This window comes from Xenopus laevis, chromosome 1L (assembly GCF_017654675.1).
Source record: "Xenopus laevis strain J_2021 chromosome 1L, Xenopus_laevis_v10.1, whole genome shotgun sequence".
NCBI classification, from domain to species: Eukaryota; Metazoa; Chordata; class Amphibia; order Anura; family Pipidae; genus Xenopus; species Xenopus laevis.
Genome location: NC_054371.1, coordinates 129,056,275 through 129,074,793, shown reverse-complemented (window position 1 = coordinate 129,074,793; position 18,519 = coordinate 129,056,275). Strand labels below are relative to the sequence as shown.

Genomic DNA, 18,519 nt, shown 5'->3' with positions numbered 1-18,519 from the left:
CCACGTTATTACACCGATTATCTGTTTAATTAAATGTGGGTGGCAATTAGTTTATATATCTCTTCCCAATGGTAGATATGTAATAGTAAATGGACTCCTGGAGATTTGGAAGTTGCATTATATTTTGCATTGCATTTCAATTTCTGACAAACATGCCTCTGGTAAAATAGTTATAGGTGGAACTTTTAATAGTGTTATGGAATATAAAAATACCATTAATGGGGTTGTTCACCTAAGCACTGCATATATTGACAGCGCTATATAAATAAATGATGATGATGACCTTTCAAACACTTTTTTTTTCCAATTCAGTTGTTTTTAGATCGTTCACCAGAAATAAAGATTTTGTTCCATTGCTTTCCTTTATTTTATTTATTTTACAGTTTTTCCCAAAATTTAAGTTTAATGTTCCTGTTGCTGGTGTTTCAGTCTGGCAGCTGCAGTAATCCAGTTGCTTTCGCAACCGCTACAATTTGCTACATTAGTTGAAACAAAACCTAATTGAAAAAAATATTTCTGGTGAATTAACGGAAAACAACTTAAAGGGGTGGTTCACCTTCAAACAACTAGTTGGTTTCAGATAGATCACCAGAAATAACGACTTTTTCCAATGACTTTCTATTTTCTATGTGTGAAGGTTTTTCTAATATTGAAGTGTAAAGTGTCATTTCTCTCCTTCTGAAGCAGCTCTGGGAGTGGCGGTCGCCGATCCTGTAAACTGTTCGAAATGGATACATTTAGTTTATACATTTCTTATCTGTGTCCCTGCTGAGCAGAATCTGAGTTTCATTACAGACAGCTGTTAGAATTGATACAATAGTTGATAATACTCCAGAGATGCTGCTGAGAAATGTATCAACTAAATGTTGCAAAATTGTAACAGTTCAGAGTCTGCACCTGAATTACTGAGCTGCCAGACTCAAACACCAGAGACACCGACATTCAACTTTAAACTTAGATTTTGGAAAAGACTTAAAAAATAGATAATGGAAAGTAATTGAAAAAAGTCTTTATTTCTGGGGAACAATCTAAAAACAACTGAATTGAAAAAAGTGTTTGGAAGGTGAACAACCCCTTTAACTGAAAAAGTGTGTTGCAAGGTGAACTAACCCTTTAAGGATAGGGTTTATTTGTAGAGCAGGAATTGACTATCGGTTTTTCTTTTTTGCAGTTGAACCCATGTCATTTTAGATAGAACCCTGATATTTTAGGCCTATGCATTCCTAAAGAACATTATAAATGTACACTTTAGGCTGATGTCCTTTAATTTATCACCTAGCATTTAACTACATTGCCAAACCTCTACAGGGTGTCAAATTTAGTTAAAAATCCAGGTTTTTTTTTTTTTTTTAATTAAATCTCTTGATAAATATCCACGAAACAAAATATTTGTAGTGTAAATTTATTATAGTTCAACTTTAGGGCAGACTGGGCAATATTTGGCAGATTCCTTTTGCCATCCATGGAAGGTAGTAAGTGCTTTGATGGTAAGAAAAATTTGCGTTTGTATCATTGCCTTTACACCATGCTGTTGGTGCTCGAGGAGGGTGGGTACTAAAACCCTATGTGTAGTTGCTATACAAATTGGCTATATAATAAATGTGACTTTACAAAGATATACAATTTGTTTTATGCAGGACTAAACATATTTATAGTTTGACAGCAGAAAATGTTTTTTTGACCGAAATCGCTTCACAAGATGATGACCAAACTATAGTGCTCATTACGTTTGTTTTCTAGGTATTGTTGGCCTCCACTAGACAAGAAGAGAGATGCTGAATTTAGAAAAGCATGCTGTGAATGGCTCAAAAAAATTTCAGTGAGTTTTTTTTTTTTTTTTTTTCTAGATGAAGCTTGGATTGTTTGTTTGAATAAGAATAAAACAATTTTAAACATTCTTCTTTATGGGATAATGATACAGTGCTTACAGAAATTACATTGTTTTTGTGTCTATTCTCATGCTAATAGTCTTGTGATAAATGTATATGTACAAATGTTTACCCAACATTATTTAACATACATTAATCACAATAAAGTGATATCTGAGCATATTAGTGTGTATATTCAACATATAAAAAGCCAAATACACTATCACTTAGACAGAGGTGTCACATTAATAATATATTGAATAAAGTACCTCCTATCCTAAAATATGAGGATATTATAAGTCACAGAGGATGGAACTCCGAGGTTACTTCTAATATTCTATTCGTTTCCATCAAGAGGTACTTTATTAATACACAAGTTTTAATGAGTCATTTGACAAAAATGACATCACTACTCACTGTTTATAACTGATGACATCACTAGTCACCATTTATTTATTTAAAAGATATTCATGGCTTTTGTGTATTATAATTATTAACATGTATTTATAAAGCACAAACCTATTCCGCAGCCCTGTTCAATAGGTGTATAAATTTAACATACAAATTTATATACAAAGCAACAAATAACCAATACAAGAGGTGGAGAAGGCCCACTTCATAAGATCTTAAAAGAGAGAAGGAATTGTAGTGTATATTTTGCAGTACAGGTTCATATTTTTGTGTTAAAATCTATTCTTTGGTGTGAAAACGCATACTTGTGTGCCATTAGTCTTAAGGAGAATTATTTGATTTAAACCCTCCTGTAAAAGTAATTTTAACTTACTGATCCGTTTAAATTTAGGCCATTTATGGTTAATTCCCTGTTGTCCTCTCTGTGAAATGCGAGTTATTTTTGTTTTGGGTTGAGACAGAAAATGGGTCAAGTTCTCCAGAATAAGAGCATATATTGGATGTTTAGTTTTATGGTAGAAGAGGTTAAAGGGTTTGTTTATTTTAAAATTAACATTTAGTACTCTGTAGACCACAACATTCTGATATTTGTAATTGGTGTAATTGGTGTTCAAATTTGTATGTGGCTTTCAGACTATGATTTTATCAGTCTAAGAGTTTAAATTATATGTTTCCAAAGAGCTCACAAGCACACTTGACATACCATTTAACTGCAGGCTGGACAGAGTCTGAAAAGGAGCATTCAGATAAATAAATAATGGAGATCAATTGGAAATTAAGATAGATCTAGCTATAATATACTAAAAGTGCTCTATCCAAAAGGGTAGTTAAGTTGAAAAATACTGTTTTGTTTTATGTTTCGAAGAAAGAAAAAAAAAATAAACTTTTATTTGTAGGATGAAGTTGGTGCTGGCTTTCCTCAAGTGGTGGCTTCAATATTTCTTTCACCTGGGGGTCCCAAGTTTGTGCATCTTTTGTACCATTTTGCAAGATATGTTATGTTGCAACATATAAAAAGAGATGCTGATGGTGAGTTTTGTTCTTATATCCAATTTAAAAATGTAGCAATAAGCTCAAACAAGTAAAGAGTAAACCTAAAGCTGAATTCCAAATGGTACCATGAAAATGAAAAGCTTGGAAGCAAATATGTGATCTCAAATGTTACCAAAGCAGTATCTGTGATCAGGAGGAGTCTTAAAAATGCATTTATGTTTGTCTTAATAAAGATGCCTTTTTGTGATTTGAATAAATATGCATACGTTTAGATTTTCTGCATTTGTGTGTCTTATGGCATGCATACAAATCAATTATTTTATGGATATATAAATATATATTTTTTTAACTATAAAGAATTCAACTTTTCATACTTCTTACATTTTTTATTTATTTATTTTTTTTAAAGGTAAGCTTCTTAATTTTTAACATGTGTTTTTCCTATAGCTGGCAATGTTTTTATCTCTGAAGCTCTGCAAAGTAAAATTCAAGACCCACAAAAAGCATTGGCAAGAAATAAGTTGGCACGCCAGAAGTATTTGAAGGTTTTGCAGAAAGAAAACCTTGTTATCGAGGAATATCAAAGAAAAGCCCAGTATGTTAAATCTTATTTCATTTTATGCTTGAGCAAACATTCTTACCAAATATAAGTGCTAAAAATGCTGAGTAGGTCCCTCTGTCAGCTGAGGGAAAACTTTCTATTTGAAATACCAGCTTGTATCCAGAACTGTGCAGTGTTATTTCAAAGCTGTGCGCTTCAGCATCTGTATGCAAAGTTTATGATGTCAGTGCAGACCCAAATTGTGGAGTGCACAACAGATATTGTGCAATTTCAGAGGTGTTAAAGTGGATGTTAAAAATAATTCACTATTGGTTAACCCAACGTGTTAATGTGCAGTCACACAATTTAACAAACCACACAACAAATTTTTTTTGCAGGCACAGCAAACTCCCATGTTATGGGAGACTGATGGCAAATTGTCAGCAGCACACTGCTCCCCTAGCAGCCCATGTACTGCTAGTTCTGACAAAATACCTTTTTCCCCTTACAAGAGTTACTATTGCTATTTTGGCTTTCCAGCTTCTTTCCTTTTTATCTAGCCAAATTCTCAAATCTCAAACTAGAGAGCTGCAAAATTAAAAATTACTTTAAAAAAATCCACAAGATGATAAATGAAGAGCAATTGCAAATTTTTTAAAATGCTATTTTCTACTATATACTTACATTAATTGTAACTACACCCTATAACAGCAAGCTTTGTTTAATAAAGAAAACCGTCTTCCAACATATGACTTAGTTTGCGTGTCCAGGTATGGTACCTGTTATCCAGAATCAGGACCGCCATCAGAAATCACAGGGCCCCATACAACAAAATTTCCTGGGCCCCCTGGGCTGTGCCCACCGCAAGCCCCACCTACAGGTCCGCCCTCCCCACCCCACAGGTCCGCCCCCCCCACCACACAGTAAAAAAACAAAAAAATATTGGTGGCTAGGGTTCCCACATGTTAATAAAAAATAAAAAGATATTGGTGGTTAGGGCCCCCCATAAAAAAACATTTGTGGCCAGGCCCCCCATTAAAAAATATTGGTGGCTAGGACCCCACATGAGAAAAAAAAATTGGTGGCCAGGTCCCCCACCCACACATTATAAGAAAATTGGTGGCCAGGGCCCCTTAAACGTCCATACCTTTCCGAAGTCAGCAGCTCTCAGAAAGATGGGGGGCCTGGCTAATCAAGTAAGTGTGGCGTGGCAGGGGCCCCCTTACCCTCGGGGCCCCCTACAACTGTCCCCCCTGATGGCTGCCCTGTCCAGAATGCGCTTGGGACCTGGGGTTTTCTGAATAACGTATCTTTTCGTAATTTGGATCTTCATACCTTGTCTACTAGAAAATCATGTAAACATTAAATAAACCCAATAGACTCATTTTGCTTTCAGTTAGGATTAATTATATCTTTGTTTGGATCAAATACAAGTTACCGTTCTATTATTAAAGAGAAAAAGGAAATCATTTGTTAAAATTTGGATTACTTATGGATAACTACCGTATATACTCGAGTATAAGCCGAGTTTTTCAGCATCCAAAATGTGCTGAAAAAGTCTACCTCGGCTTATACTCGGGTCAGCGGGCAGTTGCTGAGATTGCAGTCACTTTTAATCATTCCTATACCAACAGTTCACTTGGGGAGAGACTGCAATATCCCACAATGCCCTCTGTTGGTTTTATGAAAGAATAACAGTGCGCCCTCTGTTGGTTATATGAAAGAATAACAGTGACTGCAATATCACACAGCGCCATCTGTTGGTTATATGAAAGAATAACAGTAACTGCAATATCACACAGCGCCATCTGTTGGTTGTATCAAAGAATAACAGTGACTGCAATATCTCACAGCGCCATCTGTTGGTTATATCACAGAATAACAGTAACTGCAATATCACACAGCGCCATCTGTTGGTTATATCAAAGAATAACAGTGACTACAATATCACACAGCGCCCTCTGTTGGTTGTATAAAGGATTAACAGTGATGGCAATATCACACAGCACCCTCTGTTGGTTATACGAAAGATTAACAGTGATGGCAATATCACACAGCACTCTCTGCACAATTCTCTGTCACCATCAACTTTGCAAAGAAGTCCGGTTGATCGCTGGGGGAGTCTCTTTGGCGGAAGGTGCGCTGCTGGGAGACAGGGCTGTAGTTGTGTCTAGGCTTATACTAGAGTCAATACTAAGTCAAAATGTTTGCACACTAAAAACAAAAAACAATTGGACATGAGGGTGGTTTGAAAAAATAATTTTTACTATTATTCAAGAAAACATTTTACATAGATAATGCCATACACATGGCGCAATTTATACAATGTTAAAAAGTAGCATAGAAAATCAATCACCCATTCGTCTCATGTAGCAAGCAAGAAATCAGCAAGGGAGCGGATACACCTACCAGAAAAATGAGAATGGCCCCAACGTTTCGGCACCAAGGCCTTTGTCAAGGGGATTCTGATACGTACTGAGTTTAGTGGAGGTATAAATACCCTATTCAATCACTATCTAAGCGCTTCGTTCGCGCGCTTCCTATACTTCCGGGTTTGTGACGTCACTTCCGCCTACGTCACTTCCGCCGATGAATCATCTGGCTTGGTGACGTGGCGCTATACTGCGCATATTCAGGGAGAAAGCGTGCGCATTTGTTCACCACGTTGCTAAGCAACTACAGCTACATGTGACACTTTTGTTTACATTACCACAACAACAGAGACTGTGATACGAGCGCTCAGAAGAATAACAGATCAAGACAGAATCATGCAATATGCCTTATAATTATTGTTCATATGGCTTAAAAGTGCTATAGTGCATTATAAAATTGTGAACAGTGTGCCATATCATAAAAAACGAGCATGAAATAAATACAATCAAGGTCATGTGACATCACCTCCATTTTTTGAAAAGACCATTAACCCTCTAATAACCAATTGGAATTTTAAATCGAAAGAATATATACAGTTAATCACATATTAAAATTCATGAATACACCTTGTGTATTATATAGATCAAAATAATGCACAATAAATCATGCATTATAATTCATAGATCAATCATATAAAGTGACTATATGTTCCATTAATCACTTAATACTTAATTATTATATATATCCATATATGGATTTTGTGATATATTTAAAGTGACAGTGCCCATTTTACTCATATTGTGAAGTCTTCATGCCTTATTTTACAGAAATTTAGCATTTGTGCATGACTATATTAATTTCAATAAATAATATCCCATAAAATATATTTAAAGTGACAGTGCCCATTTTGCTCGTATTGTGAAGTCATCATGCCATATTTTACAAAGGTTAACAGCCGCACATGAAGAAGTAAATTTTCAATTGATATTGTCCCATAAGATCTGTAAAAATAGTGATATATAAGAAAATTAAAAACATATTTAAAAACATCAGACAACAAACAAACGTGTACTCATTTCACCACAGGCTGAGGTCACCTATTACTTTCCAAGAAAGGGTCTCTATTATCCACTCTAATTCACAAAAAGGATTATTGTATACAGTAAATATCAGAAGAACAGGGACAGCTCCCTGTCTTCATTAAGGCCATTGGGGGAGGTGACCTCAGCCTGTGGTGAAATGAGTACACGTTTGTTGTCTGATGTTTTTAAATATGTTTTTAATTTTCTTATATATCACTATTTTTACAGATCTTATGGGACAATATCAATTGAAAATTTACTTCTTCATGTGCGGCTGTTAACCTTTGTAAAATATGGCATGATGACTTCACAATACGAGCAAAATGGGCGCTGTCACTTTAAATATATTTTATGGGATATTATTTATTGAAATTAATATAGTCATGCACAAATGCTAAATTTCTGTAAAATAAGGCATGAAGACTTCACAATATAAGTAAAATGGGCACTGTCACTTTAAATATATCACAAAATCCATATATGGATATATATAATAATTAAGTATTAAGTGATTAATGGAACATATAGTCACTTTATATATATGATTGATCTATGAATTATAATACATGATTTATTGTGCATTATTTTGATCTATATAATACACAAGGTGTATTCATGAATTTTAATATGTGATTAACTGTATAATATTCTTTCGATTTAAAATTCCAATTGGTTATTAGAGGGTTAATGGTCTTTTCAAAAAATGGAGGTGATGTCACATGACCTTGATTGTATTTGTTTCATGCTCGTTTTTTATGATATGGCACACTGTTCACAATTTTATAATGCACTATAGCACTTTTAAGCCATATGAACAATATAATTATAAGGCATATTGCATGATTCTGTCTTGATCTGTTATTCTTCTGAGCGCTCGTATCACAGTCTCTGTTGTTGTGGTAATGTAAACAAAAGTGTCACATGTAGCTGTAGTTGCTTAGCAACGTGGTGAACAAATGCGCACGCTTTCTCCCTGAATATGCGCAGTATAGCGCCACGTCACCAAGCCAGATGATTCATCGGCGGAAGTGACGTCACAAACCCGGAAGTATAGGAAGCGCGCGAACGAAGTGCTTAGATAGTGATTGAATAGGGTATTTATACCTCCACTAAACTCAGTACGCATCAGAATCCCCTTGACAAAGGCCTTGGTGCCGAAACGTTGGGGCCATTCTCATTTTTCTGGTAGGTGTATCCGCTCCCTTGCTGATTTCTTGCTTGCTACATGAGACGAATGGGTGATTGATTTTCTATGCTACTTTTTAACATTGTATAAATTGCGCCATGTGTATGGCATTATCTATGTAAAATGTTTTCTTGAATAATAGTAAAAAATTTTTTTTCAAACCACCCTCATGTCCAATTGTTTTTTGTTTTGAGTGTGCAAACATTTTGACTTAGTATTGACATTGGTTACCTTTGGTAGGGTAACATTTGAATTGCACCTCTTGCTAATTTTTGAATGTTTTTGGTGTGCCCTCCATCCATTATTAATTATACTAGAGTCAATAAATTTTCCCAGTTTTCGTAGGTAAAATTAGGTACCTCGGCTTATACTCGGATCGGCTTATACTCGAGTATATACGGTAATCCCACTACCACTTCTAAGTAATGCTGATACTTAACCTATGCATTTTGGCATTACAACGTGAATTCAAATTTCTGTTTACATTTTTTTTGTAGGTTACTAATAAAACAAATAAGGGACATGCGTTCTGAACATGTTGCATTGCAGAACCAACAAAAGTATGTGAACCTTTTATCTTTTGTGTGTTGCTTTATGTTTTTAAACTATGGCTAAAATAGAAGATTCTCCAATTTGATCAGATTTAAAAAAAAAATGTAAAACCATGGTACAGTGGCATATTGAGCAATTCCAAGTGTTTATTCCCACAGCAATGGCTCTGTGTGGAGTATAAATTGTACATAATGTAAAATAACTGACATTCTTGTTCCAAGAAAAAAAAAAAAACCTGTTTGTATTTTACTTTGGATTAGAAAAATTGTACCTTTTTATGCAAATGTTAACTTTTAACAGAGCGCTCCCTCTTCTCCTCATTGATGTATGGGCAGCTGCTGGCTTTCTGAATTTTGGGCTGAGGGAAAGCATCATGCATGTCTGTTTTGAAGCATGATGCTCTCCTTCAGTCTGAAACAGAGTGTTGATTCTTTTCAGGTCATGCATCTGGTGTCTGCCCATACATTGCTGAGGAGAAGAGGGAGCGCTCTTTCAAAAATTAGCATTTGGTGAAAACCGTGTAAATTTGTCCCACATCTTTCCATTATACACTGAAGTCCCAATAAATCAAATTCCACATCAACTGCTTAAATGGCTTTCTGAATATCATTATTATGTCTTTTTATTATTATTTGGTCTATATAAAATAACCACCGACAGTACTTGAACACTAGCTTGTATCCTATATTCACAAATTAATAATCAGATGAAAGTGCGGAGGACGCTGCCCTTCTTTATTTTGGGTAGAGTAGCCAATATGTAAGATGGTTTTTATACTGTACGGTATTCTCCAGTTTATATACCTAGAACATTGTTTTTCCAACTAAACTCAAATCTGTAAATGTTTGGTTGGGCGAAAGGTCTAGATTATCTTACTGAGCAATGCAACTGCCTCCATTTCGAGGTGGAGTGGCCCTGTCCATTTGGATAATGTATTACCTAGCATCCTAATTACAACGTGTTGGTCTAACTTAAATATGATTTTACTAATGCCTCTTACTATATTCTTACTGTCTGTTGGGAGCGTCACGTTTTGTAATTCTGAAAACCTTAGATGACATTGAATGCCCTGTTGCGTTCATGGGTACGTTGTTTAAAGGGGTTGTTCACCTTAAAATTAACTTTTACTATGATGTAGAGAGTGATATTCTGACACTATTTGCAATTGGTTTTAATTTTTTATTTGTGGTTTTTGAGTTATTTAGCTTTTTTTTTTTATATTAAATAAGAGACTGGAATATGATTAGAAAAGGCCTAAATAGAAAGATGATTAATAAAAAGTAGCAATAACAATACACTCGCAGCCATACAGAGCATTTTTATTTTTTTTAGATGGGGTCAGTGATCCCAATTTGAAAGCCGGAAAGAGTCAGAAGAAGAAGACAAATCATTCAAAAACTATAATAATGAAGACCAATTGAAAAGCTGCTTAGAATTATCCATTCTATAACATATACGTTAATTTAAAGGTGACCCATCCCTTTAAGATGTGAATAGCTCTAGGTCTTATAAAGCTTTGTGGCATATCCTCGAATATTTTTTCTGGGAGCTCCCACTTTAATACTCTGGAACTTTTGGTGCTGAAAGAGGTAGGTAATGTTTTCTACAGAAGTTTCAAAACACTTGCAGTATTGAATGTATTCTTTATTTAACCAAAAGCTTGGTACAGTATTTTCAACTCTCGCTGTCAAAACTCAATGACCCAACTTTAGGGGCAGATTTATCAAGGGTCGAATTTTGAAGTGAAAAAAACTTTGAAATTCAACCATCGAATAGGGTAGTCCGACATTCGAAGTTGAAGGATTTTTAAGATCGTACTTCAAATCGAACAATTCAAAACTATTTAATCGTACAATCATACAGTTTTACAAAAAAATCCTTCATCTTCTCAAAACTTAGCCAAATACTGGCTATAGGTTCTAGAAGGTCCCCATGGAAACTATACTGGACTACTGCTGTACTGCACAAGTATTATCACCTCCTTCCTTCCCCCCCCCCCGCAACCCATCAGCAGAACAATGGGAAGGTAACTGGATAACAGCTCCCAGACACCTGTATTACTAAAAATGCTCCCATGCCCCACCTAGTGGTAGATATGAGAACTGTGCTCAATAGTAAAAACCCAAGTCCGGCTAACTCAAGTGACAACACCTTCACTTACCTTGAGTAGTTGACATGGTGTTTGTTTTAACACAGGTTTGCCTTTATCACTGGGTGATTTACTTTCCTAACCGTTACATTTGCATTTCTTTTGTTTGTATTTTATTTAGTAAAGTTTTGTGCATGTATGATTACAAAAAAATCAATATTTTTTTTTTTTAAATATTAGATTGGCTGAGAAGGTAGACAGAAAGATCAGTGATAAAGATGAAAATATTCAAAAGGTGAGTATATTTAAGTGCCAACAGAATTTTGCATTTCATTTGCACTCCATTTTTTGAGCATTTTGTGCATTTCTTACTTCAGTCACTTTTGCTAGTGGGGCGCTTTTAGTTTGCCCTGGAAAACTAATTTTTTTTAAAATCCAATTTCTGTAATAATATAGGGCTCCAAATACCAAAAAAAAATAGAATTTTCCCATATAGGGATATATATCAGAAACATGGTTTTATGCAAATAACCGATTTGGTTTGAAAAACTCCATGGGGGTCATCTATAAAGTTGCGCAGTGCATATTTTTTCGCAAATGGTTGTATTGCTCATCTTTTTTCATGAACGCTAATATATTGCACTTCTCTTCCCGTCTTTCCGTTTTTTGCAAATTCGCATTGTGAATACATTTTCGCAAATGGTGCACAAATGAGATGGGAGTTTGTGCGACGCAACCCAATGTGTGAGGTTGTGCGCGAAAATAGCGTTGACAGTAACTTAAATTCGCACTTGGCAAAACTGTTTTGCAAAAATATACTCCGCCACCAAAGTTGTGGCGTTATTCAGTCGTAGAGTGCGTGCATAAATATTCGCAATTTGCAAATTTTTAAAATATTTAAAAAGCTCTTATAGACCTTCGCATTGTGAAAAAAAATTTGCAATTCTGTTGAACCACAGCTTTATAAATATAACCATGCACAGGGCAAATATATTCTCTTTGCGAACCAATCTGCCTTGCGCGAAGTTTATAAATGACCCCCCATGTCTTGTAAATGTATCCATACAAAATATATAGTTTTATGAGGATTTCTGAATTGCATAAGTCAAAAACTCATAGGGCCACTTCAGGAATCTGCATACTTTTTAATTACAAGGACACAAAATCCTCTAAAAGTAGGTTTATCAAAGATTTGGAGAGCAATTTGACATATGTCGCCAAACATCAGCATCAAGGAAACCGCATATAGATTATTCGTGCGATGGTACACCACTCCAGTACAAAATCAAAGTATATACCTAACTTTCCCGCCTCATGTTTCAGAAGCTGCCCTGATAGAGGGATGTACATCCATTCCTGGTGGAGCTGCCTGATTTTGAGAAAAATCTGGACAGAAACCTTTCAAGTAGCATCTCAGATATTCAATATACAGCTACCCCCAGATCTGAAAATGACTTTATTCTTTCTTCCCTCCAGGAAACTAACTAAGCTTCAGAATAAGATACTTTTTCAAATAGTAACAGCAACTAGATGGACAATAGCTTTGAATTGGTTATAACCTACTATATCAATGACCCAAGTGAAATCCAGAGTGGATTATATACACTCTATATCCTATCTTTTTGCTCTACTAACCGATACTATAGAGATTCACAAATAAACATGGGATCCTTGGGAAAGCTTCAAGACACTCAACAAATCCAACACTAATAATATGCCAACTACACACGACCACCGTTGATACTTTTCTCTACAATGAGGAACTTTAACTCTCTCACTGAATACAAGTTACATTGCAATTGATCAGGTTTCCTTTATTTAATGAAAGCTAGATGCTATGAATATCAAACATTATGGCTTGAACTCGGCCATATTAAAGAGTTCATAAACTATGGCCACATAGTTCAGTGGGTTGATAATTCCTGATTTCCCCCCTCCCATTTGTTTTATTTTTATCATTTCATTATATGATTTTATTTTTTTACTTATGTTCTACCTTAAGAAAATTATATATGAAAATATATAAATAAAGAGAAATTTAAAAAAGAAGTAGATTTACCTTCAGGAAACCACATACTGTTGAAAAGTTAGCAAACTTAGCAGGAATTTCTGAAAATTGATTCAAACTTTTTAATCATCATATGCCCCACACACAGTTACGTGAAAACATACAACATACAGTACTAAATTGAATGCCCCCTAGCTAGAGGATGTGGAAGTAATTTGAACATCTAGACCCCATGGCTCCAATTGCCAGCTACTTCTACCAACTAATGGATGCTATTTCTAGACAACTTCCCCCTCCCCCTCCTCCTCCCCCCTCCTATCTCTTTTCCTTTCTTCTCCTCAACTTGTTACAATTCAATAAAAATCAAACTATAAAAAAAAATTGAATTCCAGGGTTTTTGGACAGTTTAATGCCCAGGATACTTAGGAATACCAAAATATGTGCCATCTATAGACTCCTAAAATAAATCGGCACATAAGAATTTTCATGGCTGACAAAAATGCTGCAAAATCGGCACCGTGTATTTGTATTGTCCTAAGGCTCCCTAACAGTACGAAGACGCACATAATTTAGTGCACCTTCTGCCGAATCCAGAATGGGTAAATGTATTTTTACTCCAAGATGCCACACTGCAAAGCTAAACTAAAAATAGTGGTTTTTAATTAATTTTCTCAATTGTTTCAAAGCTTCCATTTTATACCATCATATGTCCCATATAAACCAACATATCCTTAATATGAACACCATGTCACCTCTGAACTAACAGTTCATGTCTGGTGTTCATGGTAAGGACTGCACCAACCTCCCCAGGATTATTTGAAATAAAGACTAGAACATGCAGACATTTAACATTAATAATTTCAGGCTTGTTGAAGTAAAATGTATGGGACAGTTTTTAGAAGTCCTATCAATTATATCAAAACACGTCAAATAATTTACTTGACGTACAGAAGCATGAGTTGTATAGTCTTAATACAGAAAGTAATAATTCTGGGCCCTGGTTTCACACTACAGGTATAGGATCCCTTATCCGGAAACCCGATATCCAGGAATTACGGAATGACTGTCTCCCATACATACACTCATATGTGTGATTATTCTTTAATGCAAGAGCAGCTAGTGATATAGTTACTTTCCCTTGAACTTTGAAACCTACAATGTTTTATTTCCTCCTTTCCTATCCAGAATTATTTCTTTCTCTTTGCTCTCTCTATAGACAAGATGTATGTGGAATACAATTATGCAAATGTTAAAAGAGATGGAAAAGGAAGTGGATGTTGTGGATGCTGTGGTCAGAGGTAACATCGACCAGTACTGTTTAGATGGAACAAATGCAACTTTAAACATCCCAAATCTGCTGATCTCCAGAATTGAAAGTGAAATGCACAGGGTAGGAGATATTAAAGTATTTTCTCTGATTTAATCTAGTAAGCAAACAGCAAGTCCTTTTAAACTTTAAATGTTTTATGTGAAATGCCTGTAATTTATTGGGGGTAATATATATATATATATATATATATATATATATATATATATATATATATATATATATATATATATATATATATATATATATATATATATATATATATATATATATATATATATATATATATATATATATATATATACATACAGTGGTGTGAAAAAACTATTTGCCCCCTTCCTGATTTCTTATTCTTTTGCATGTTTGTCACACTTAAATGTTTCTGCTCATCAAAAACCGTTAACTATTAGTCAAAGATAACATAATTGAACACAAAATGCAGTTTTTAAATGAAAGTTTACATTATTAAGGGAGAAAAAAACTCCAAATCTACATGGGCCTGTGTGAAAAAGTGATTGCCCCCCTTGTTAAAAAATAACTTAACTGTGGTTTATCACACCTGAGTTCAATTTCAAAGGTTATAAAGCCATTTCTAAAGCTTTGGGACTCCAGCGAACCACAGTGAGAGCCATTATCCACAAATGGCAAAAACATGGAACAGTGGTGAACCTTCCCAGGAGTGGCCGGCCGACCAAAATTACCCCAAGAGCGCAGAGACAACTCATCCGAGAGGCCACAAAAGACCCCAGGACAACATCTAAAGAACTGCAGGCCTCACTTGCCTCAATTAAGGTCAGTGTTCACGACTCCACCATAAGAAAGAGACTGGGCAAAAACGGCCTGCATGGCAGATTTCCAAGGCGCAAACCACTTTTAAGCAAAAAGAACATTAAGGCTCGTCTCAATTTTGCTAAAAAACATCTCAATGATTGCCAAGACTTTTGGGAAAATACCTTGTGGACCGACGAGACAAAAGTTGAACTTTTTGGAAGGTGCGCGTCCCGTTACATCTGGCGTAAAAGTAACACAGCATTTCAGAAAAAGAACATCATACCAACAGTAAAATATGGTGGTGGTAGTGTGATGGTCTGGGGTTGTTTTGCTGCTTCAGGACCTGGAAGACTTGCTGTGATAGATGGAACCATGAATTCTACTGTCTACCAAAAAATCCTGAAGGAGAATGTCCGGCCATCTGTTCGTCAACTCAAGCTGAAGTGATCTTGGGTGCTGCAGCAGGACAATGACCCAAAACACACCAGCAAATCCACCTCTGAATGGCTGAAGAAAACCAAAATGAAGACTTTGGAGTGGCCTAGTCAAAGTCCTGACCTGAATCCTATTGAGATGTTGTGGCATGACCTTAAAAAGGCGGTTCATGCTAGAAAACCCTCAAATAAAGCTGAATTATAACAATTCTGCAAAGATGAGTGGGCCTAAATTCCTCCAGAGCGCTGTAAAAGACTCGTTGCAAGTTATCACAAACGCTTGATTGCAGTTATTGCTGCTAAGGGTGGCCCAACCAGTTATTAGGTTCAGGGGGCAATTACTTTTTCACACAGGTTTGGATTTCTTTTCTCCCTAAATAATAAAAACCCTCATTTAAAAACCTGCATTTTGTGTTTACTTGTGTTATCTTTGACTAATAGTTAAATGTGTTTGATGATCAGAAACATTTTGTGTGACAAACATGCAAAAGAATAAGAAATCAGGAAGGGGGCAAATAGTTTTTCACACCACTGTGTGTGTGTGTGTGTGTGTGTGTGTGTGTGTGTGTGTGTGTGTGTGTGTATATATATATATATATATATATATATATATATTGTGACACCACTGTTTTAGAGGAAAAGGGACATAAAAGAGTGCATTTAAACTGCATTGTATGTGCTGCAAAGGAATACTTGGCTCAGGTAGGGTTAATATTCCCTATCAGCCAGGTAATTAAGTGGCAGCTGAGAGAGGATCTACCTGACCATGTAAAAGGGATGTGTGAGCACAACTTAGGGCTCTCCAGGGAAGTGAGGGGCTGTGAGAGACAGAGCTGGGCAGAAGGAGCTTTTCTGCCAGCAAGAGAGTTCCAGAGCTTGGAGCCTAAATCCCTTGTGGGGAAAGAAAGAGGAAAGGACTGGCAGAGGCTAGTGAGTCTGAGTCCCAGGAGGGTAAGCCAGCAGGGCTGAGTGTGAAGCCCAAATACTTCAAGGTGCAAGAGGGTGAGAGTTTCCCTTGATGGTGAGCGACCAGAGGGGGGGAAAACCCTGAATGTTTGGCAGTGTATTTACTGAACTGTACCCTGCATTTTCTACAGTGAAGTTGAACTGTTACCTGAACATCTTTCTGTTGCCTTTTTGTTGGGAATGTCCAGTGCTTAATAAAGCTGTGTTTTTGTCGGAAGCCTTGGTGTCCCTGTCTCTAAGCTCAAAAATCCTACGCTACCTGCCTACCAAACGCTAATTCCCCCATAAAAGTGCGTGTGCAGGCCAGTGGTATGTCACAATATATTTTTGTTTTTCTTCTCTGCAACTAATGTACAACAATTTCCAGTGCTGGCATTAAAGGGCACCTATCACCTTCTTAAAGCAGATGTCCACACTTTACATTGGCTTTTAGTATGCTATAGATAGACCTAGCTGAGCAACTTTTCAAATGCTCTTTGTCTTATATTATAACTAAATTTTACAGACAGTAGACATATGTTATGGTATATGTCAGGGGTGCCCAAACTTTTTGCAACGAGGGCCAGATTTGGTGAGGTGAAAATGTGTGGGGGCCGACCATTCAGCCTGACATTCTTTGAACCATTAACATTAAATGACAAGAATCGAGTAATCATAGCAGTAATATTTGGGCACATTAGTGAAATGATCTGCCACTTGGTCTATACTGCTGCCTGTGTGCTGAAGGTGTTAGCAATAGACTCGTACTGGAACATTGTAACCCCATACATCTTTAGTTTACTGTACTGGCACGTCAGTACGTCTATTGACACCTTCAGCCCTAAAGAAGTATGCGAAAACAACGCATCTCTACGTGCCAGTACGTGGCTATTGCTAACACCTTCAGCATACAGGCAGCAGTATAGACCTAGTGGCAGATCATTTCACTAATGTGCCTTAATATTACTGCTATGGGATTCTTGATCACACTGTGCTGGGGGCCTCATTATTATTAATTTCATAACGGAGGCTGAGGGCCGCTGTAAATTTGAAAAAGGGACGCAATTGGCCCCCGGGCCACACTTTGGACATGCCTGGTATATGTAAATGTTTATAAAGGACTTAGACTTCATACTTTTAATACAGTTTTTTTTTTTAATACAGTTGCAAATGGATAATGTCTATGAAGCCGGGAAAGTAAATCTTATAACAGTTGTTCAGTTGCTAAATGAAGCTCTAAAACTGGTGAGTGGAGAACGCAGTCTATATGACTGCAAAGGAGTTCGGCTAGATCTACAGTATCTTCATGGGAAAGCAAAGTTTGAGAGTGAGGTTCTAACAAGACTGCGGAACATGAGGTGAGAAAACTCTTCTATTTTACTGGATATAATTGTTTCACCAAATGGCTAACTGGCTTGACTCTTATGGAACACAAGTGGCTGACATCTTTGTGTGCGCTTGAATCAAGTGTTTGTGTGTACATGCTCTTAGAGGGTAACTAGACTCCTTCCTTTTTTGGCCCTGCCTTTAAGGGGTATTTCACTTTCAAGTTAACTTTTAGTTTGTTATAGAATGGGCAATATTTTGCAACTTTTTCATTGGTCTTCATTGTATTTTTTTATACTTTTAAAATTGTCATCTTCTGCCTCTTTCCAGCTTTCAAATGGGGGTCCATGGGGGACCCAAGCAGCCAAAATACCATAGCTCGCCTAAACACCCTCGCCTGATACTCTTTTGCTAAAGTTCTATGATGCCTTTTTACCAGTACAATACACACATACAGTTTTAATTCCATACAGTTAATATCTTTTTGTTCAGTTAAAATATTTTCCACTATTACAGACTTTGACTTTACTCTGCGTTTGTTTCCCCCCCCCCCACTGTTCTTTATTGCCATTAGTTTACAATTCTATGAAGCCCATGCGAAGGAGTGAAGGCT

The 18,519-nt window shown here is 36.2% G+C and overlaps 1 protein-coding gene across 5 annotated transcripts in view; it reads left to right on the top strand.

Annotated features, from left to right (window-relative positions):
* Positions 1-18,519, top strand: part of haus6.L (HAUS augmin like complex subunit 6 L homeolog) — a 41,998-nt gene that overhangs the window by 3,485 nt on the left and 19,994 nt on the right. For 2 of the 5 annotated variants that reach the window (XM_041585441.1, NM_001097095.1), the window contains 7 exon segments: positions 1,741-1,819; positions 3,176-3,308; positions 3,720-3,867; positions 8,952-9,014; positions 11,336-11,390; positions 14,320-14,493; positions 17,745-17,938. In XM_041585441.1, the coding sequence (XP_041441375.1) occupies positions 1,741-1,819; positions 3,176-3,308; positions 3,720-3,867; positions 8,952-9,014; positions 11,336-11,390; positions 14,320-14,493; positions 17,745-17,938 (846 nt within the window). 5 annotated transcript variants of the gene reach the window in all.